The sequence below is a fragment of the Aythya marila genome (assembly GCF_965140915.1).
Source record: "Aythya marila genome assembly, chromosome: 8".
Classification (NCBI taxonomy): domain Eukaryota; kingdom Metazoa; phylum Chordata; class Aves; order Anseriformes; family Anatidae; genus Aythya; species Aythya marila.
The window spans coordinates 23,604,318-23,626,324 of NC_139049.1; the positions used below are offsets into that span (position 1 = coordinate 23,604,318).

General features: G+C 47.6%; 1 protein-coding gene across 1 annotated transcript; it reads right to left on the bottom strand.

The window, feature by feature from the left end:
• Positions 1-1,629: 1,629 nt before the first annotated feature.
• Positions 1,630-21,335, bottom strand: DMBX1 (diencephalon/mesencephalon homeobox 1; the record flags this gene model as incomplete). The annotated part of the gene is given in 6 exon segments (XM_082765496.1): positions 1,630-2,030; positions 2,486-2,840; positions 4,106-4,284; positions 8,341-8,506; positions 21,193-21,224; positions 21,227-21,335. Coding segments are annotated over 6 exon segments (1,242 nt in total).
• Between the last annotated feature and the right edge of the window lie 672 nt (positions 21,336-22,007).

The window sequence follows — 22,007 nt, forward strand, 5'->3', positions numbered from 1 at the left end:
AGAGGGGCTGTAGGCTATGCACATGCTGCATCTACACTTCTTTAAATCAAGTATGGACCAGATGATCATCTGCAGCAAATTAGCCCAGCTCTGCTGTTCATTAGTGGCAGATCCGGCTGACACCCTTTGGATTCAAACCTAGCACCTGCCACAGAGCCGGTCTGGATTGTTGGTCCTAGGCAATATCAGATTAGATGTGAATTTCTTCCTTCCTTTGCTCAGTGCAGTGGGTTCAAAGGATTTATTTGGCTTGAGAAAAAAATGTAATAATTTGGATTGGCTTGGAAAAAAAAAAAAAAAGTAATTTAGATCGGCAGAAACATTGCTTCTCAACAAGGAAAACCACTCTGGGTTGATTCCTGAAATGAAACCTTATTCCAGTAAAACAAGGCCCATGCTGTTGACTGAAATCACTCTGTAGTCGGTGAATTTTGGTTACTTGCAAACCTTGTTCTGGCAAGTTTACCTATTCCTCCCCAGCACCAGAGAATACAAAGCCCCTGCTTATCACCTGCTTTGCCTCCAGCATTTCAGATATTTTTCACTTGCTACATTTTCACTTGCTAACCAGGTTCTGAAGCTGCAGGGCTTGAGGGTAGAGTTTGGTGATCGGAGCATTTTTCTAGGCACAGCTTGCATTAATCATGGTTTTGTCAAAGAACCATATAATTCATGGTGTATGAACACAGTGGGAGTTCATACAAAGTTTTTATTATTCTCTATTGTCAAAGCTAGACCAAAATGCTCTCCAGAAAGAAAACCCCATAATTTGTAAACAGAGGACTTTACACTTCACCGAAGATCAAAGAGGAGACAATCAAGTAAAAAATAATCCTGTGAATTTGGATTTTGCTTTTCTCCCTAGCCAGCAGCATTTTGTCCTCTGTCTTTGAACAAGTGCCATTAAAAATTAAAGGAAAAACGCTTGCCTTTTCAGAAGTGCTTAAGCAGGAAATTCACCTTTGCATCATTTCCTGGCCGTTACAGAATTGGCTTTAGCAGAGAAGAGAGAAGTGGAGTGGTGAAATGTAAAATCATTTTTCTTTTGCAAATCTTTTCTTTAGGACACTGACCCAAGAAGAGCAACTAGCTGCGACCTGAGGTCGGGAGGATGGCTGATTTATAACTCTGATACTAGCTACTAAAACTGAGAAAAAAAGGGGAATAAAAACAAAAGAGGTCACAGTTCTGTAACACTGACAGTAACACACGGGTGATGGGTGCTTTCAACATCATAAACTATGTACAAGACAAAGCATGACTCTTTGTTTTCCCAAAGAACTCAAGAACAACAACAAAAAAAGGGTGTATATAACACAGTTGGCACATTATCGCAGGGATGAAGAGGGGGGGCTTTTTCTGAACGTGACAGGCTTAACTCACGGCAGTCCAGAGGGACAGTTCATCTGCCTAAACACCTCCTCTCCCCCTTCCTCGTTAAATATTTAGCAAAGACCAGGCCGGTAGCAATGTCTGACGCAAGCACGGTGCTAGTAAGACGTTAGCAAACGCAAAGTTTTCCCTGAAAGGGAGCACCTTACTCCAGGAAGAGATGAAGGTGGGCAGGGGGTCAAGGAGTGACACTTTTAGTGCCAGCCTCTGGTGCGTCATCTCGTGGGCGATGGTGGCTCAGTTGGGGAGGGTGTCAAGCCCAAGGGACGCCGCGTGCTGCTTTGCCCGGAGCCGTAGGTTCTCAATGCTCGTCGTTTTACTGTTCAGGCTTGGGAGGGAGCTGGAGGCCTGCAGGATGGGCGAGGACCAGACCTGCTGAGCGTGGGAGAGTGACTGGTAGTACGACTGACAGTGCAGGGAGCTCAGAGGAGCCATGTTGACGTTCATGCCCAAGTAGGGCATGGCAGACGGTGTCCCCATTTCGAAGGAGGAGTAATGGACCAAGTTGTTGGTGGCTGCCATGTGCTGGCGGAATTGCTCCTGCAGGCGGAAGAGGCTCAGGGGTGAGGAGGAGTAGGAGTGAGTCTGAGCCAGGCCACTGCTGGATGAAGGCGTCACAGTCGCGCTGATGGGAGACTCTGTAGCAGGAGGCAGAGGGGATGGGGGTTATTTCTACAGGCTGGGTGCAGGTGGTGATCTGCACTGCAGCACGGTCTTCTCTCTTACACCAAGAGTGCAAAAGAGAAGGGTTGTGTTAGCTCAGAAAAGCTAAGACATGTCTGATCCACACCGGGCATCTTATTCCCTAGAAAATGTGGTTGACCTCTTTTCTGTGGCTTTGCCACTGCTAATGGGCACTGTTCTCCCAAGCTCTAATCTGAGCAGAAAGCTTTTGCCCTTTCTGCACTCCTGCTTCAATGGACATCATGCCCTCTATGGGCCCCAATTAGTGTCAGGGACAAAAATACAAATCTGAGCAACCTACCTGAAAGCATTCACACAATAGGGAATAAGGGGCTATACCCAACCACCAGCATCTCCCTTGGAAACATCAAGTCCAGACCCCAATCACCATCAAGATTCATTCCCTCACCTGCTTTCGGGCTTGCTCTCTTGCAGTTCAAAGCCTTGCCATCCACACCAGGGCTCTTGTCCACTTTAGCCTCATCCAAAGTGCTCTTAAACTCCTCCTCTCTGTCGGTCTGGTCCTCGGGTGCTGACTCGCTGGCCGACTGCTCTGACAGGGTGAGGTTGAGGTCCGTGCTTACCTCGCTGGGGAGGCTCTGGGTCTTCTCAGTGTCTGGCGTTGTGGCCTGGGTCTCCAGCACGGGTGGCTCTGTCTTCCCCTCGTTGTGGCTCCCTTCACAGTCCTTCTGCTTCTGCAGCTGCTCCTTCTGCAGGCTACGCTGCTTCTTCCGGAATTTGGCCCTCCGGTTCTTGAACCAAACCTTCAATGCCACAAACAGCATGGGAGAAAAATGGTGAAAATCACACATAGTGCCAAAAGTAACATCATTCAGCTGGGGAGCTTCGGGGGACCCCAAAGCACTGAGGTACTGCATGCCCATTGTGCCCAAACATCATTCCACTTCGCTGGATCTTAGAGCTCTACCTTCTATTAGTGCTTCTACAAATAGCACAATATATACATATATATATTAAATCAGCCTTTATATTTATTCTCTAAGCCACATCACTGTTTTGTTTTGTCTAAATTGTTCAGGTTGTTGTGTCCAAACAGAACGTCTTATAGTTGAGTATGACAATACTGCATTGGCTTACAGTACTGTGCTCTAAATGTTAATTTCTAAAATAAAAACAAAAATTCTAAAATAATTTTAACTGCACCAAAACTATGGAAGGAAAAGTCAAAGTAAGTCATTATAATTATAAGTCATGACAGGCATAGGCTGATATCTTGGAACCAAATCTAAGGAAGGGGAGGGAGAATCCATATTTTTTAACTAAAATCAGTAGACATGGAAAAAGCATATTTGCAAATATCCTTAGCGTTGTTTAGTTGGTTAAATGAAGGTCAAAATATATTGACATTTATATAAAATAATTGTTTGTTTGTTTGTTTTACACTACTTATCCATTTAACATTGAGAAGCTTGTTATTTAGTGTTTTAGAGCCCAACAATGCAAGAACCTCCCTACCAGCAGGTTGCATTAGTTGGAACTAAAAACAAATTAAAAAAAATCAGACCTTGGCCTGAGATGTTACAATTATTGACAGTGGTGGAAAAGAGCAGCTGGAATTACTTGGGTTTTTGCTCCTCTGAGAAAGCCAGAAAAGCCTTGCAAATAAATAAATAAGTAGACTTCTGTTGATGTTTCTAAAATTTCCCCCAAAGAAATGTGAAAGAACAAATGAAAACCAGTGTACACTTCAGACAATCCTAAATTTAAAAAATATGCCTGTGGATTCAGAATTTCTTTAGCATATGTGAGACTTCAGATGAATGGTTTAGGGGTTGGTTTTTCTTTTCTTTTCTTTCTCTCTCTCTCTTTTTTTTTCCCTTTCTCATTTATGGCTGTTGTTTTTCCTGTCCTCTTTGACAACCTCTTTGACAACTTTATCTCCCCTCAAATCCTTCATTACACTAGAAGAATCTTGAAATATTGAGAGAGAAGGTCAACCCTCTGGGGGTTATTCATTAATTAATTAAATGAATTAGTCCCCACTCACAAACCCACAAAATAGCTGTACCTGGACTCTGGCTTCAGGTAGATTTGTGCACATAGCCAGCCGCTCTCTCATCACTACATCTGGATAGTGAGTCTTCTGGAAGGTCTTCTCCAGTGCCTCCAGTTGCTGCGCAGTGAAGGCTGTGCGACTTCGCCTTTGTTTGCGGTGCTGGGATCCATAACGTGCCTCCAAAATGATGTCTTGAAATGTACAGCCGTTGGAAGACAAGAAAAGTGGCCAATTTAATTATTGGAATTTGTATGCTAACAGTCGAATAAAGCACTTGCTAATACCAAATGAACCTGAACCTACAAAATAGTGTTCTCATGGGCTCTAGATTTAATAAAACACATGTATGCATTTTGCTGGTTAGTTGAGATGTCTGAGGAGGTAAAATTTCTGGCTAGAAAGCTTATTCTGGAGTGAGAAACCCTAAGACAGATGTGGGAACTGTTGAAACTCCTATGCTAAATTTGGTTGAAGTGAGCCAACCTGCTCCAGTGTCAGTGGGGCAGGACACGCATACGTGCAGACCTCACTGTGTCATAAACTGCACAAGGCTCTTTCATTAATAAACATAATTAAGAACAAGGAGAGAAGATTCACTGTTGTAATGAGAAGAGCCCAACACTGTGTGTGATATTCTCCTTGAAGCCATGGGCAGAGCTCTGGTAGGCTTCAATGCTGCCATGATGTGGTGTGCTCATCAGTGGGAAGAAGCCATGCAGTTCAAATAGAGATGCCCTGAGCCTATTTTGTTGGCTGCAGCTGCATTAGGAGGCATGCATCTTCCCAGAAACCAGGCTGAGCTGGCCCTTCTTTAGTGTCTTGTATGTAGCTCGCCGTAGTCTTCAAGCCATGATATTGGAGAGCAGTTCTGGGCTCCAGTTCAGGAAAGCACTTAAGCTCATGAGCTTATGTGTTTAGCCTGAAAGCATGTGCTTTGCTGAGCACAGACACTCTCCAGCATCTGGGGTGGAAAAAGCAGCCAGGAACCAAACCCAGCTCCACTGATTGCAAGCCCAGAGCTCATGCGCTGAGCCCTTCTCAATAGAGATGCTGCTCAGAGGGTCTGACTTTGCAAACCCTGCTTGCAAAATTGAGGGCAGAGAAGAAATTCAGACTGGGGAAAATCTGAGGCCCACATTTAAGGGCTTATTATTTTACCGCAGGCGTTATTATTGCACAACAGTTAGTGGGAGTAGAAAGATCTTAAATCAATGAAAATAAGCTATTTTAAAATGAAAAAAAAAAATCCCTTTATTATGCAAGTTGGGACATGTTGTACTACAGCGTTGGAATGAAATACTCAGTCTGGTGAGATGTTTGCTCTCAAAGAGGAAAACGCAGAAAGAGCTTTAGCAGTGTCTGGTATCATTTTTAATTTGGTTAAGAACGTGACTTCCAGTAGAAGGGAGGGATAAACACACTAGAAAACAACCTAACAGGAAGAAAAATCAGCATTATCAATGTGTGGAGCCAGATGAAGGCTCTTGCTGCTGTTTCTTTGCGCTTTTGTCACGAGCATCGTGGCATGAATGTAAACAATAAAACAAAACCTGCTGCCAGGCCGCCAGTCCCAGAACCACAGAGCTGGTTTCCAAATATGTCAGCTAACGAGCATAGCAAATCAGCTCTGCACCGCTCGAGCATTCCTCTTCCAAACTTCCAGCTGTTCCATTCTAGGTCAGCAGTTGTAGCGCCCTTCTGGGCTACGGCCAAAGCAGTGTGGTTTTGGCAACCTGGAAAAGACGTGATCGGGCTAAAGGTCTTCGGCCAAATACAATACAGCCTTGGTTGCATACAAGAGACCTTTGTGTTCAAGGTATCGGGGCTCCTGGGGGAGTTAAACCCCTGGTAATAGCTGCTGCTTTGGAGGCAGCAGCGGTGTCCTTCACACGCTGAGACACAGCGCACCGTGCAGCCAGGCTGGGAGCAGGAACCTTCCAGGAGCAGAAACCAAAGCTACCCTGAAATGCTTTTCAAAGCTAACATTTTGTTTCAAGTACAAGAAATAAGGAGAAAGGACGTTGGTTTAACACCCTACCTGGAGGCTGCAATATTCCTGAATTTTGAGAGTAGAGGTTAGACCTACCAGTTCCCCAGAGGCGGCAGCTCATGCATTAAGTTTGGCCACTCCAACAAGAGCTAACCAGCAATTATTTTAATGTTTTAACTATGTTTTCAGGCTTTGTGCAAGAAGGAGAATATAAATTGCAGGTGAGGCCTTGCAGTTACAATCAGAAACCTCTGTTTTCTGACTTAAGGTCGTTTGCTTTTGCGCTGCTTTATTCTGACTGTCCCTGGAAGGCAAATGAGATCTATAACCCTGCACTGAAAGATATTCAGAAGTAACAGAATGTGAAGCAGCTGCAAAGGAACCAGCTTGTAGGTATGTAATGCCTTTCCCACCAAAAAGAAGCAGAAAAGGGGACTATGGGATTTAATTCAGAAAGGCTTCCAGGTGGGGTATTAATTTTAAAGATAAGAGGTCAGAAAACTGATTGAATCTCCCGGTCAACAATACGAGAAGAGTTTTTAATCTTTTTATTGTATTTTTTTAAAGAAAATCTCCCTCTTCTTTTACCCTAGTTAGGGTCAAAAAACATTAAGACCTCCATGCTCTAGTGTAACAGATACAAGTGATTACAAAAATTTTGTGTCTAGGAAAGGGGCACCTTGAGACGCAAGGTCTGCAAGGCACATAATAGAATTTGGGATCATCATCTCCCCTCTGACAGCCTATGTGCTGAAAGGGTGAGGGCAGGGGGAGGTGGATTATCAGGACAAGCAAAGTGTCCACCTGTCATCAGTCTGCACCCCAGTGGCAGAGCCAGGATTAGAGTCTAGGTCTCCTTGATCCCACTTGGGATCCCTTTTGATGAGGACAGTGACTCCCAGCCCTGCCCTACAGCCCCCCAGAGCTCCCACAAGCCACAGTAAATGATTTGAGGAACCTTGTAAGGTGTTCACTCCTTCTTCAACAAATGGATAAAGAAACACTAATGGCATGAAGATTTGGGAGTCAGCAGTCGTTCAGTGATCCAAACAGACACCTTGCCTTTGTATACATCTCACTTCAGAGGACTGTCCTGGAACTTCTACTTCCTCACCTTACCTTAAACCTATGTCTCTTAAATTTAGCCTGCTAAATTTGTCTGGATAGATTAATTCTTTCACCTATTCTAGGCTGAAAGGAGTCACTCCACCTATTTTTTTTTTTCCTTAAATATCAGACAGCTAGAAAGCTTGCTTAGAGCAGGCGAGAAATTATTAGACAGTCAGGGAAAATGTGTCCACTCTGGGAAGGTTTCACGAATCGCATCCATTGCACCTTTTTTACTTTAGCTTCAGGGTACTAATGCACTGTTTCTGCATCTCTCCTGTTGTCAGGTCTGGTCTACTACACCGCATCCTAGCCCTGACCTGGGTGATGTGACAGCTGCTGACCATTTGCACTGCAGAAGACTTTGATGATCTCAGCCAGATCTGGTGATTCTGCAGTACGAAGAAATGTAGATATATTTGCCCTACCATACCAAATATTTTCAGCTCTGCATTTAAACAAATCCCTCTACCAAATCATAAAAAAATACATGGACTTTGCACTTCCTTTTAATGACAGTAGGGAACGCAGTGCTGTTACACCCATGGTCAAACACAGCCAAACAGATCAGATGCTGTGGAGCAGCAGCTTCTGCCCTGACATTCCACTGGCAACAATACTGTGTGAATAACAGCCTCCGGGTAAAGCCACATGTGACTTTCTTTGAGACTAAAAAATCTCTTTTAAGGAAGGTAAAACACAAGAACAGCTGACAGGGAGCCAGCAGGACCTTCGAGCATCACCCAAGCTGAGTGGGATCCTCTGGAAGAAGTAGGTCAAGGTGAGACCCAGAGGAGATGCAAATGAAGGTTATCTTCCAGAGAGAAAGAAGGTTTAATAAGATGACAAATGAAAAGTAGCTGCAAGAAGGACCAACGTGGAAGAGCAAACAATTCTGGGATGGCATAAGATGGCTGTTAGGGGATGGCCTGATTCCCTCAGTGGGGAAATGTGCTTCACAGCATGCTCATATCCATTATGCTGTTATTTCCTAAGAGCAAAGTCAATCTTTCTGGTATTTGTTGTTCCCCTGATAAAACAGTTATCAATGTCATTTTATTCTCTCTTTTTGACCCCACATAGTGAGGCTGAATTCCTTCTCACTCCCTTCTCATTTTTTTTTTCCCCAAAAGCCATGAGTTGTTCTTACCAGCCAGTCTCTCTGCCAGGGTGAGGGCGTGCACGGAGGGCCGGTAGTCGGGGGCATGCTGGGCTTGCTGGGCTGCCTGCTGGTGGAGGTTGTACATGGCGCTCAGTGAGTTCATGGCGTGCAGGGAGTAACCATTCACTCCATAGTGCTGCATGGCGACATCAACCTGGAAAACAGCGGCCAGAGGAGAGAGATGCTGAGGGACACACTACTCCAGTGCCCCGGTGCCTCAGCAGAGCCTTGGAGATGCAGACCTGAAACTTCAGCTGCTGCGTGCAAGGCTCGTTTCCAGCCTTGCAGCTCCAGCAGGGCCTGGGACAGGAATCAAAACAGCTCCTGTAGACCTAACGCGTTAAAGACAGCAGTCTGGCTTCCAAGCTTAGAGGCTGGCATCTGACTGTATGGATACACGACATGCTGAACAAAAAATGGGAAGGGATTTTTCAGGGTTGTTACATGCATATCATAATAAAAGACATAATATTGTCATTCCTTTTAATGTACTGACTTACCTTCATCCCAGAACTAGCTAGGGTTTTGTTCCTATCATTGCATACAGTGAGCTGTTCAATATTGCCATTGCTCTGATGTCAAACTCTTTTCTTTTTTTATCTGAACCCACTCATGCCATTTATTTACATCCATGCTTCTTAAGGGTCTTCATAACAAAGCCCAAATGATAGGGGAAAACTCATAATGTAAAGTAAAACAAATCTGTAGCTTAATAGGGACAAAGGCGTTATTGCTAAAGAGGGAATTAAGGTTTGCAATAAATACTGAAGTCTCATAGCTCAATAGCAAAGAAATTATTTGGAAAACAAACAAACAAAACAACTAATTTTTTTTTGGTTTTGTTTGTTTCTACAGTGGGCTCTGCATGAAACTTCAAGCTGTTTTTCCTTACAGACCATCTGTAAAACTGAGCTAATATTGATCCCAAAAGCTGAGTGATGCTTCATTCACCCGTGTTATAAATGACCGAGGGCCTCCAGGATGCCATTTCTGTGGTTCATAAGACATTAGAAAGGATGTTGTGAAACATTTGCCACAAAAGAAAATTCCAAAAACTCCACTTAAACCAGTAAGTCATCGTCTGGAAAGTCAGTGCAAAGAATGGCCATTCAGAGAAACAGGTCCAGCTGCACTAGTTTTAGGAAAGCAGACAGGATATCTAGGCGACCTCGTAGGAAACAGTTTTGGTCATTGATCATTTGATCATTGGAGGAAGGTGGCTTGACTCCCATGATTTTTAGAGGAACCAAATACATTAAACAGCAAAATTTTGTATCTAGCTGTTATATGTTGTATTTTTTTTTCAGTAGTGGTGACTCTTTAATCTCATACTCATGCCTGGAGGCCTTCATTTTCCATGTAGAGGATTTTTACCATGAAGGACTGACCCTCAGTGAAGAAGTAGGAATGGACACAAATGATGGTGAGCCTCTGGGACTGGACAATCACTGGTCCCACTATCTCCATTGATCCAATTTCCCATAATCTCCCCCAAAACCTTAATGTAGGACATATGGACACAGAGTCAACTTGTTTAACATCCAGAGACCAAGCTGTAGCCCAGAAGCAGAGGTAGGAAGCCATGCGGAGGGGGCTTGTTCTAATGCCCTGCCAGCTACAGGGTAGTTGCTGTTCCTCTAGGATGTTTCCTTTTGACTGGGGGATGATGTATCCCAAGCTTTTGGTATTGTCTTCTCCAAGAAGCTGCAGTAATTAAAAGCTGGTAATTTGGTGATCTACCATCCAGCCTCACTGTGGCTATCCAGCACCTACCTCCCACATCACTCTGCAGGATGCTAGGCACATCCCTGTGCCCCAAGGAGAATGTTACCGGTCACAGCCTTTCCTATGATATCCAGTATAAGGGTATAAGCGAAAAGCTACCTCCTACTTAAAAGTGCGTACATATAGTTTTAATATCAATAGCTGATTTATTGAAAAATGCATCTAAAGGGGTCTGACATGTATTTTCTAGTTAGTTGTGAAAATTGGGAGAAAAAAATCTGATCTTCTTTATCATATCCCAGCAATTAATTTCTAATTGATTTTCAAGATATTTTATTACAAAATTTTACCCAAGATTATTTTTAGGAAAAGCAAAAACATCCCCAAATAAAATAATTTGTTCAGCCTTCATCTACACTTATCGAAGCTTTATTCATTCCAGTGGAAGAGAAAGCCAAAGCTGTTCTGAGCTGAGTCAGGGTGACAATGGGTGCTTTTGGTTCGGATGCTGACCATACACAAGGATGCCACTGCTCTGCTCTAGCTGAGCTAAAGGAAGATGTAAGCAATGCCAGAATTGTGGCATGTACTAAGGAACAAAAACATGTCCTAGTGACATGTGCTGTCAGTGTGGCCACCAGAAGACATGTCCCATCACCTGGAGGAGGGAGGCCAGGCTGGAGCTCACTGCAGGTCCCACCACGGATACTTCTAGAGGTGCCTGAGGCAGTTTTGCCAGGTTTGGCCCTCAGGGTGGAGGAGCTCCTGCACTTTTTGTGCAGCCGTGTGAGGACACACAGCCTGTTAAGTGCCCTGGGCTGCTGCCAGAGCTCAGTCCCTAGCAGACACCAAAGAATCCACACCAGGGCTCAGCCTGGCTAAGAGAGACTTGGGAGGCCAAGTGTCTTTGGCTCCCCATCGCACAGAAATGCCTGTTTATTTCCTAATCCCCTTGCATGCTCTTATTTTTCACCAACCTGGCACATTCAGGGAAGAACAAACAGGGAGAGGAGGCGAATATCCCTATAACACTCAGTCCAGTGATGTGCCTGGAGCCCAGGCTTCTATTGAAACACTCGTTCCAGGGAGATTTCAGGTTATTTGACCATTAAAAACACTTCTGTGTGTACACATGTGCTTGAACAAACTCGTCTGAGTGGCTTAGGAGAAAGCACATGAATTAAAAAAAAGTTAAAAAAAATAAAATGATAACAATGGGCTCATGAGCAATCCATATGCATCACAGCCTTCGTGATAACAGCCTGGCATGCTGTGGTGCAGGCGATGAGCAGAGCTTCCCAGCCACTTGTGCAGCACAAAAATCACCCCAGGTTTTGTATAAAAATGGGGGAAAAGAAGATATCTTGCATTTACTGAGCGAGACCATTCAACCTAATAGGCAAAGTTAACTGAGACAGCAAACAGCTCCTGCTTAACTGTCAGCTCCAAGCACACTCCAACCCCAATAAATTAAATATTTAAAAGACATCATGCAGCAATTTTTTTTTAATGGAGAAAGCCATTCATCAAACCACCGCTGTGTTTCACAAGCTGTCGAATAGTGCTTACACTGGTTAAAATAATCTTTATATTTCATTAAGCAACCAAATAAGCTGATCCCTCCCCACTGGCTGTATAGATGGTTTTAATTTTCGAAATCTGCAAATGCATCTTTTATGTCTCTGGGTGGCTGGAGGGCCTCAGAGCAACTGCGGCCAGGAGCAGGATGAGCGCAGCCACCTGCGTGCAGCAGCACCAGGCTGCGAGATCCCTGCTCCTCGCCTTCTCGAGTCCAGTATTACCACCCCAGTCCCAAATTTCACCTATAGCTCCTACCTCCCCACAGACCCCTCTTCATTCATTTATAATGCTTAATTTGATGCAAAACGATGTGCACATATAGCAGCCGGGGATGGAAACCCTGTTATCCCGGAGCAGAGCTGCGTTTCTCCAGCTGCAGCATGGCTCCCACCCATCTCTCCCCAAAAGCAACCCCCAAAACCTCAGGTTCCTGTAGAGAAATGAGGGGAATGCCACATGTTTCCTTGCCAGATGAAAACTCCTATTCTTGGTGGCTTGTGTTTCTGTATGGATGTAATTCAAACAGGTCTGAGTACAATAAAACATTTTTTTAAAATATAATATTGAACTTTTCTGCAAAGTACCTTGCATTTTACACTCTACAGGGAAAAAAAATAAAAGAAAGAAAATAAAAAGACCTAGAGCTGTATTAACTGCACCCAAAAATCTGAGATGGGTGATGCTTTCTGCTCTCTGCATTTCACCCTTTATCCCCCCTCCCAACAAAATGCCGTCAGTCAGCATCAGGCTTCACACTCCAGCCGGCACAAGGCATTTAACAAAAATACAGAACTGACAAAACTCATTAGGGGAGAAATGTATCGATCCCTGCAGCCTGTAAACCAAGGTGTCACTGTGCTGGCCACAGAGTTCATCCCCACGGTGAGCCGTCCTAGGCGAGGACATCCACAGCAGCGCTGCTCTGGAGGGAAACAATTTTAAACCAAGACAGTGGTTTTGTTCCGCGTGTTATCCTGGAATAAATGCACGTGCCCCCCTTTTTCCCCTCCCTGGTTGAAACTGAGGAATTTTCTTCAAGTGTTTATTCTGGCCATTTTTCCCAGGTAAGAGTAGAAAATGCCAAGGACAGGACACTTGCCGTACTCAAGAAAATGCCATGGGGTAAAAAGAATTTGAGGCTGGGTGTAGGATGTGATTCTTTGCAGGGGCTTTGGACCATTTTCTCTTTTCCCTGCAACTGGCTCCTCCCAATACCAAACCATCCCAAACTCAAAACAGTACTGAGCCTAAACTCACTGACCTATATGGGATGCTCAGATGCCACCATTAAAAATGGGGCAATAATACCTATGAAGTTAAAAGGAAAACTATTCTTTTTCTTGAAGGAGTCAGGGATAGCTTGTCAGAGCCTGCTTTTGCTACTTTGTTGTTTCATTACATCTTTCTGAAAACTGGGGAGGGTTGGAAGGGGAGGGTGTTTGGGGTAGAAAATAAGCTGTACTAAACAAGTAACATCCAGATTTTGACAGCTCATTGGTAGAAGTGAATTTCAATGCCATAGTTCATTTCTGATGAAAAGAGATGAGCCAGAGATGCACGCAGGTTTTGGAAGAGCTCTGCACCATGTCAGGTCTGTGCCTGGAAGCAAGACACAGCTTGGCAATGGGAAAAGCATCAGGGGAAATAAAAAGTGGAAGAAAAGCCAGCACTCACGTGTGAACTGTGCCTTGGCATTTGGAGTCCTGCAGGTGACAGAAAAATTGGAGAAGCCCCAGCACATTAAAAGCAAAGTTGCAGTGCTCCAGCCCGGCACAGTGCAGGCAGCGCCTGCTCGGTTGGTGCAAATCATTGCTTGCGTTTCTCTGTGCCGAGTGCAGGAATCTGGTCACTATTAGCAGGGAGGGACAGAAAATGGTTTGTGCTGACACTGTCCCCGTTACCACTGCTGGCAATAAGCCTCTTCAAAAATAAAATCACAACAAAACCTTCCCCCGCTCCTAGGGCTGTTCTGTGGTGTGATTTCATGCTCTGAGTCCTGGTTCAGAAATGCTTCAGATCAGCAAGATGGATAACGAATCCATCCCTGCTTATCTGACAGCCAAGTAAAGAGGCTCCATCTATGCACAGACAGAGGGTTTATATGTATTTGGTACTAAATGAATTACATACCTAGGGGGTGCTGAATAAATGATCCTTGCAAGAGGTTTTCTTCAATCTTATTTTTCTTATGTCCCTAAATCTTTAAGGTATATAAAAGTCCAAAGTCGTGTAAGATAATAACCAGCATGCTATAAATCTCTTTTGTTCCTCACGTGAGATTGTTTCCTTAGACTTTCGGCAATCTCACCTTTGTAGTGGGTGAAACATAAATAACTTCAAGTACTGCAACACATCATATTTTCTCATTCAGACGTCAAAGTCTGGGAGCAACACGCACCAGAAAAACAGCCTTCTGGAGGGCTCTTCTCGTGACCGAAATAAAGGAATTGAGAACGGTTCCTAAAAATCGATTCCCCGTTTCTAATCTACCTGCAGTATTTTTACACCTGTGCACATTCCTGGACCTAAAGGCAGTTAATTTCTTAGGGCAGAGTGAGATCTTAATTATGCCTGGTCTATTTGAACAAGTTGCAACCTACCAAAAGCAAAACCTGAGTTATTACACAAATCCTCAGAGCTCACATTTGGCTACGATGACCGACCTTGTTATCACTGTTCCACCCCACTTCAGCAACAAGCCAGCTGGACCTTCCTCTGGCCTTTAAAATGAAAAATATCTTTTTTTCTGCTGAAAACCGAGAAGATTGCTAGCAGTCGAAACTGGAAATAGTGCAGTTTAAGAGCAGTTCTTGTCAAATAATTCTCTTTTTTTTAGAGCTCTGATGCTGAAGAGTACAGCAACTGCATTTGCAGCGCTTGTTTGTTTGCAGCAGAAGTACAAGGGGATCTGAGGGGGGTGTAAGTTTTAAGAAAAAAACCTTGGAGTACCCTTTTGGGGTGGGGGAAGCTTCATTGCCTGGCTCTACCAGCTCGGGCACCAGGATGCCAGCGGCTGGGGTAGCAGGGTCTGGCTGGCAGTCGCTGTGATTTTTATTTAAGGCTTTTGTGAAACTGCCTTTCCCCCCTCCCCAGAGCCCCAGATAACAGCACCAAGTGATTGATTCGACAGTTCCTGGCAAAAGAATTTCCAGTGTCTGTGTCAGCGGAGGTACACTTTGAAGGACAGCCCAAAATAAAATAAAATAAAATAAATAGAATTAAGACACCCTCACTGACATTGCTTTTGGCAGGCACAATTTTTAAGACCTGGAGCCCGGTGATTTGCAGCATAGGGCCAGGACTGGCATCACCAAGCATCACTGTGGTGCTGGATCTCTCACTTGCTGTAATTTACAGGTGACGATCAGTGCGTGCAGATCGACTCAGTAGAAAACTCCCTCAGAGCAGCATTCAACCCTCAATAAGCGATTTTATAATTTGTGTTGAAGCAGAAACATTTTCCTGGGTAAATAAGAAAAGCTCTTAATCTGAACATCACTTCAGGTCTAGTTTCAGGATCTTGGTCTGCTTCCAGCTCAGTCAACAGAAAAAAAAAAAAAAAAAAAAAGAATAAAGCACACATTTTTAGGCAGATTTCTTACAACTAACATCACAGTGGAAAGCTGAGCCCGCAGCCCAGCCCAGCCCCGAGGAGCAGGAGCACTCAGAGCCCAGCTCTGCCTGTGTTGTGCCCGTGGCTGTGGAAGGCAGCATCGTGCCGCAGCCAGGCTCCGACAGCCCTGCCCCGGCTGCATCTCCCCAAATCCCACACGTGGAGTAGCCTTGAAGTGCTTGAAAGCGATCAAACTACTGACTTCACAAACGGCTTAAAGTGTTTAACTTGGCTGCTTATATGAAGGGGAAAAAAAAGTACTTTTCCCCTCACCCTTTCCAAAACAAGCATGTTTCTGGCTTAGTTGTATTTGTATGTGGTTTTTCTGGCTCAGCCCTTCCTTTTGCTGTAGTGAAAATGGCTTTGCTTGAGAAACATCAGTTCATTCGCCTTAGTGCTGGCAAAGAGAATTTTCCAAAGTGGACAACAGGAGAGGTCCCAGAAATCCCAAGCCCTGCCCTTCAGGGCAGCACAAGAGGCGGCTCATGGCTTGCTCTCTGTCCCCCAGACAGTTTTCTGCAGCGTATTTGGCTGCAGATCACTTGCAAGGTCAAATTGAGTGGCCTGAAGGAACACCTTTGGGTCAGTGGCAGGGTTTGGGGGAATCTCTGATGCCCCTGGAAGATGCAGCAATGTCCTGGAGGTTTCTACCCATGATGTGACCAATACGGGGATGCTGGGCTGAGGTGGGGACACACGTTGGTTCCCTTCCACTCTTCCTCTGGGCAGCAGCTTCTGGCACAAGGAAGGGGCAGGCAGGGCAGGAGGGCAATTTCTCCACCCCTCCCAATTCGTCAAGTGAGCCATGAGCTCTGGGTGCTAACCTGAGAGCAGTCAGGGATGGGAGAAGAGAGGAACACACCTCTGTGACACGCAGCAGTTTGTGCCACAGCATTGGAGCTTGCCTCCCTTGGCACAAAAATGACACTTCTGGGTGCTTTTTCAGCTGCTTAGCTGAAAAGCTGTAAGGCTATGACACCAAGCACAATTTGGCTTGAAGCTGATTTTGAAGAGATCAAAAGAAGGAGCTAATTCTGTAGGGAACAGGAGCTGAAAGCCTGAACCTTGGCCACTTCTGCAGGTACGGCGGGCTCTGCCCCTGCGGGTGGCGTTTGCAGGGCTCTGAAAACTACACTCACAAAATACATGGTGGCAGTTCCTTCTGCTCAGACTCAGATCAGCGATAAGGCAAAATGACAGGCAAGTGAAAAAGAAAAGGAATAAATCCTAAAAGGCAGCTTCAGCAAGTCATAAAACTGTGGAGAACTTTTAATACCTTAAAAGAATGGGACAGAAGATTTGAATTTTCCTTTGTTACAAGGGATAACACTAATTTTCCTCCTACCACTTTAAAAAACAAACAAAAAACAGACAACCATTTGTGCTCTGTGACTTTTACAAGGGGCTGGCAGAAGACTTTTGTCCCCCTAAAAGCGGGCCAGGAATTGGAGCCAGCAGCTGGGCAGGACCATGGGTGCATGCGATGCTGCCTTTCCTGTAAGCATTTGGATAGATATACAGAATTAAACACACTTGCCAAGATAAGCAAGATGTTTTGGCCACCAGCAGGTGATCTGAGCCTTAAGGAGCTGTAAGATGGGCAGAGCAGCTCAGTGCTTGGTTTTGCAGGGAGATGCACAGCCCTGCAGCACACTCACGCAGCTGGTTGGCATCAAGGAGCTGCACATATCCGATTTCTGCAGCTCCCTTTGCAGGAGCATTTTTTCCCCTCCAAACCCCATCAGCTCACCTGGCTTCCCCTTCCCAGAGGACCCTAGTGGAGTTCCCAAGCACTCTTTTCTCCCTAAAAATACTTAATGTTTTGTCATCTGGATGGTTTGAAGCAGCGTTTCCCAAGTCAGCACTCGCTCTATGCAACCTCTCCCAGGAGAGCTGTGCCAGCAGCTACCAGGAATGAGCCACGCTCGTGCTGTGGCCCACCCACAGCTCCTGGTTGCAAACACCCGCTCACCACCACTGGCAGAACCGCGGGTCCCTGCCAGCCCCGCTCCAGCTCCCATCCCTCCCTCGGTGACCTTCTCCTTTCCAGGAGCCTTGGCTGTGCCAGGCATGCTTTAGAAATCATAAATCACGGGCCTGATCCCAAACCCAATGGAGTCAATGTTAAAAAAAAAAAAAATAAATAATAATAATAAAAAAAAAACAATTCCAGCAGTTTTTGGACTGGAGGAACAAGACCTGAGGATCTTGCCTAACCCTGGTGCCCCATGAATTAATTTCTGGGCATTTAGCTGTGTTTCACAGTTCTCCATGCTGTGCAACAAGCATGTGGCAGTGGATGTTTCCCAGAAGCAGGTTAGTTTATCAGTAGCTGAGTCAGATTGGTGAAGTGGGGTTTTATTGTATCCTTGCTCTTCAGCATTTCTCCTGCTTAATGTTTTTTTGCCAAAAGAGGTGAGATAACTGTAAATGTTTCCATTCTGACATGGGCACTGGACATTAGTGCTGAACCTTTTGAAAAGGCTCAAACCCAGGTGACATCCATCACTACCTCGCCAGAAGCATTTCCAACCTGAGCTGAATTTTGGGACGCCTCTGAGAAACCTCAGACCGAATAATTTAAGTGCTGTCTTAGAAAACACGGGCTACTTCTTTCTGAAGGGCTTACCTATTGCTGCAGCAGCAAAACCAGCAGGTAGCCGCATCGGAAGAGCCTGGTCCCGGACCTCTCCTGCAGCACCTTTGTCTTGTAGGGCCGGTCGTGGGGAGGACAGAGGGGAGAGGAGCTGCTTTCTCTGGCCTCCTTTCATTAGCATCCCCTCTTTCCCAGCGAAGCTTTCTTTTAAAGGAGAAAGGCATGACACGAGGAACAAAACCCGCTGCCTTCGCTCCCCCTGCGCCTACATTGTGCCAAACTTGCCCGGCCCTTCTCCCCGAGCAGCGGGAAGCCTCTGCAGCCCTGCAGGTAGCTGGGGAGAAGCAGCATCTGCACAGCTGGGTGAACCAGCTGGGTTTCCCGAGCCGGGGAGATCTCTGCAGGAGCCCCCTGAGCTGCACGAGTAGGAGAACATCCCATTTGGGCATCGGGATCTCGTGAAATTAGCAGGGAAAGCTGGAAAGCCACACCGACTGGCTCGGCTCGACAGCCCAATTTCAGACATTTTTGCCTTGAGTGCGTTGGTGTAATTCAATCCAAGCTCTCATCAGTCACGGGGGAGCTCGGAGCTGAAGTCGCTTTTACCCTTTCACGAATTTTCGGCCCTAAAAGCTCTTGGTTGCTCGGGTGCGAGGGAGGCACACGGAGAGGGGAGAAGCCGCAGATCCCCGCTGTGACCCTCCCCGGTCCCGGGCAGCCCTTTGGGGTGACCCCCTCCTGCCCTTAATGGGGGGGAGGGGGGTCCCTCACCTGTAGGGGGGCACCCCTGGGGCTCCCCCAGCCTGCGGGGTGAGGAGGCGCAGCCCCCCAAGGAGCACGGCTCCGAAAAGGGGAAAGGCGGTGAAAAACGCATGGGGGGGGGGCTCGGAAAGTTGGGTCAGGGGGTGTTGGGGTTCCCCCACTCAACCCCATGCATATTTCCCCCCTCGTGTGTTTGTGCTCCCGGCAGAGGTGAGAGCAGAGGAGGGAGGGAGAGGGGGGAAAAAGCCCTCCGGCCCTGCCTTCGGGGAAGCGGGAGGCTACTTCAGACAAAACAGTTATCCATTAACATCCAATTATCACTTGGTCCAAGCCATTAATTATAAATCAGCCTCCTAATTGGGATAATTAGCTCTCTGCTACTTAATGTAGTATGACTGATGCGTTTGGAAAGAAGGTAATCACTCCATTTGTTTAGCGTTAGGGGAACAAATCCAGCTCGCAGGGGTTCATTTCAGCCTTAGCCCCGACCCCCCCCCCCAAACAGGAGAACCTCTTCGCGGCCCCAGCAGTTTTTTGGGAACAGGGACAGGGACGGGCACACGCAACCCCCCGGGGCTGGGGCCGGGCACCCCCCTCACACGCCCCCCGCTTGGCTGGGGGCCGGGTTAATTGGAGGGGGTTAATTGGAGGGGAGGGGGCCGAGCCTCGGTGTGACCCCTCCAGAGGAACCGGGGAGCCCCCTCCCCGTGTCCCCCCGCCCGGCTCCGCATTTAACAACCGTTCAGGGAGAGCGGAAAAAACTTTCTTTCTTGGCAATTCTGATTTTTTTTTTTTCTTTTCTTTTCCCCCCCTTCCCTTGGATGTCTCATTAATGCCGGCTGCTCGGCGAGCCGCCGATAGCTGCGGGACATGATTAGATATTTATTACTGTCATTTACATGGAAAACTTGAGCTAACCAAGTGGAACTGGAGGGGGCCGCCGGAGGGGACGGGATGGGGCGGTGGGGGGAAGATTTTAATTTTTTTTTTTCCCCTGGCTCTGGAAGACGAACCCGAGAGCAGGACCCAGCCGGAGCCCGGCCGGCTGGAGAGGCGTGTTGGGGGCCGAATCCCGCCGAGCCCCCCCTGTATGGGACAGGGATTTTGGGGCCGAGCCCTCCCCGGCTCCCAGGCTCCGCGTTTCGTTTGGAGAGGGAGCGGGGTGCGCGCATCCCCCTGTAAAACGAGGGATTTTCCCCCTTTCTGCTGTCGGACTCGCGGCGACCGAAGAGATCCTTAGGGACAGAGGGAATTTGACCTGGGATGCGCTGACCCCAGCTCCCTCCCCATACCGGCGGGTGTCCCCCCCGAACCGCGAATCCGCCTGGAAATCAACGGAAAAAGCAGCTGGGGAAAGCCGGGGGGCTGGAGGGATTGGGGGCACCCCAAGACTCCGGTGGAGGGTGCTCCCAGCCCCTTCTCCAAAAAAAAAGAAATAAAAATAAATAAATAAAAGCAGAAAGTCACGGCGGGTCTGGGCTTAAACCGCATCTCCCACGGCGGAGAAACTTCCCGGAGCGCTTCGCATTGCCTAAAGGAGCCCGTGCCCCCCCCATCCCCAGGCGGGACCCCCCTCCCGGGAGGTCACCCTCGCCCCCCGGCGGGTTTGCGGTGCCCCAGCAGCCGGCACCCACCGGGACACGGAGTTTTTTTTCCCGACCAAGTGCTGGCTGCGCCCCCCCGCCCCTTCCCGAGCTGTTATCCCATGGCCCGAGGGGCGACTCTGGCGGAGATGTATGAGATCTCTTGCGGTAAAAATATGCATGCTGATCCCCATTTGGTTAGCCCTATAATGGAGGTGTAAATAGGTTTCGACTGCGAAGCCCTTAATTTATCACTCGAGCCTGACAGCGCAGGTCCGGGATTTATATACCTCTTGAAGTCAGAGCGGGGAGGGGGTCGGGCCCCTAGCTCTTTGCAGGCGGGTCCCCGTCCTTTTTTTTTTTTTTTTTTTCCATCTAACCTTGCAAAAGGGTGGTGCAGGGGGATGATTTTCCGTAGAAACATCCCTTAGCGCTGCCGGAATCGTGCCCTGCCACGCGGTCCCTTCCTCACTCAACTTCAGCGGCACCGGAAAAAAAAAAAAAAAAAAAAAAAAGCAAACCACAGCCACCCCACAGCCACCCGGCCCCACTCGGGGCAGTTTCTGCCGCCGGCGGGCTCTCACCTTATTAAAACATCATTATGTAAATTGGGGGGAAAGTTGCACTCCCCCCTCAGAGCCCGGCAAAGGAAAGGATGCGCGGCCCCTGCGCTTTCCCCACCCGCACCGGAGCGGGCTTCGTGTGGGCTGATAGTCGGGGTTTCGTCTTAAAAAATGAAAATGAGGAAGCACGATATACTCCAAATAAAGCAAAAAAAATTTAAAAATTAAGAAGGGACAGCAAGAGGACGCGACTCGCGCTATAGCCCTGGCTGCGCCTCTCCGCGGTGCGCGCATCCCTGCGAGCTTCTCCGCGGAATCCCCCCCCCGGGAGAGCTCCCCACTCGCGAGCAGACCCCCCGAGCGTGCCCTATTCCCCCCCCCCCAAAGACATCCGGAGCCTGGGGGTGGGGGTCTTACCTGGGGCGGCGGCGGCGCAGCCTGTCCGCCCGCGTGGGAGCGCCGCCACGCGTGGGAGCGCGGCGCGCCCTACCCCGGCCGCCCGCGGTGCCTGCGCGCTGCCTCCGCGCCCGGCGGAGCTGCCATCTACCGGGAGGCTGCATTGAAGAAGGATTTTTAAAAGGAGCTTCAGAGCGACCCGGGAGCTACCCAGCAGGATTTTCAATGGTTCTCCATCCTGTCAATCAAAACGGGGCTGCTGATACATCCCCCCCCCCCCCCTACTCTCCATCCTCCCCCCTAACTCTTCTTACCAGTCATTTACTCCAAGCCGAGGTGTAAACGCCTAATTAAATCCCCGGGAGCGGATGGGATGCCGCTGGAGGGAGGAGGGCTAGACCCGGGGCCGGGGGGGTGATGAGGGCCGTGAGACATAGGGGAGGGAAGCCGTGCCCCCCCCCCCGCCCCGTGGTTAGCACCACGCTGGATCAGACCCTGAAGTTTTCTTCTCCCCGATATCCCCCTGTGAGCTGGGGTGTGTTGTGGGGGCAATAATCTTCCAGCGTTAATCACAGAGCCGTCGCAGCTCCCCAGACTGATCCTACACCCCTCGGCCGGTCTCTAAAACGGGCCGGGAGGGGGCAGAAAAAACTGGGGAGAAAGCGGGGGGCTTTGAGGAGCGGGGGGCTCGGAGGGGGAAAGGGAAGAGAGAGGAGCAGAGGCCAGATAATTCTGCGGAGAAGAAACGACGGGTTAACGCATCACCTCGCTTTTACTCTATTTTATTTCATTTTAACACCCTCACCCGAAATATATACATATTTTTTTTCGGGACA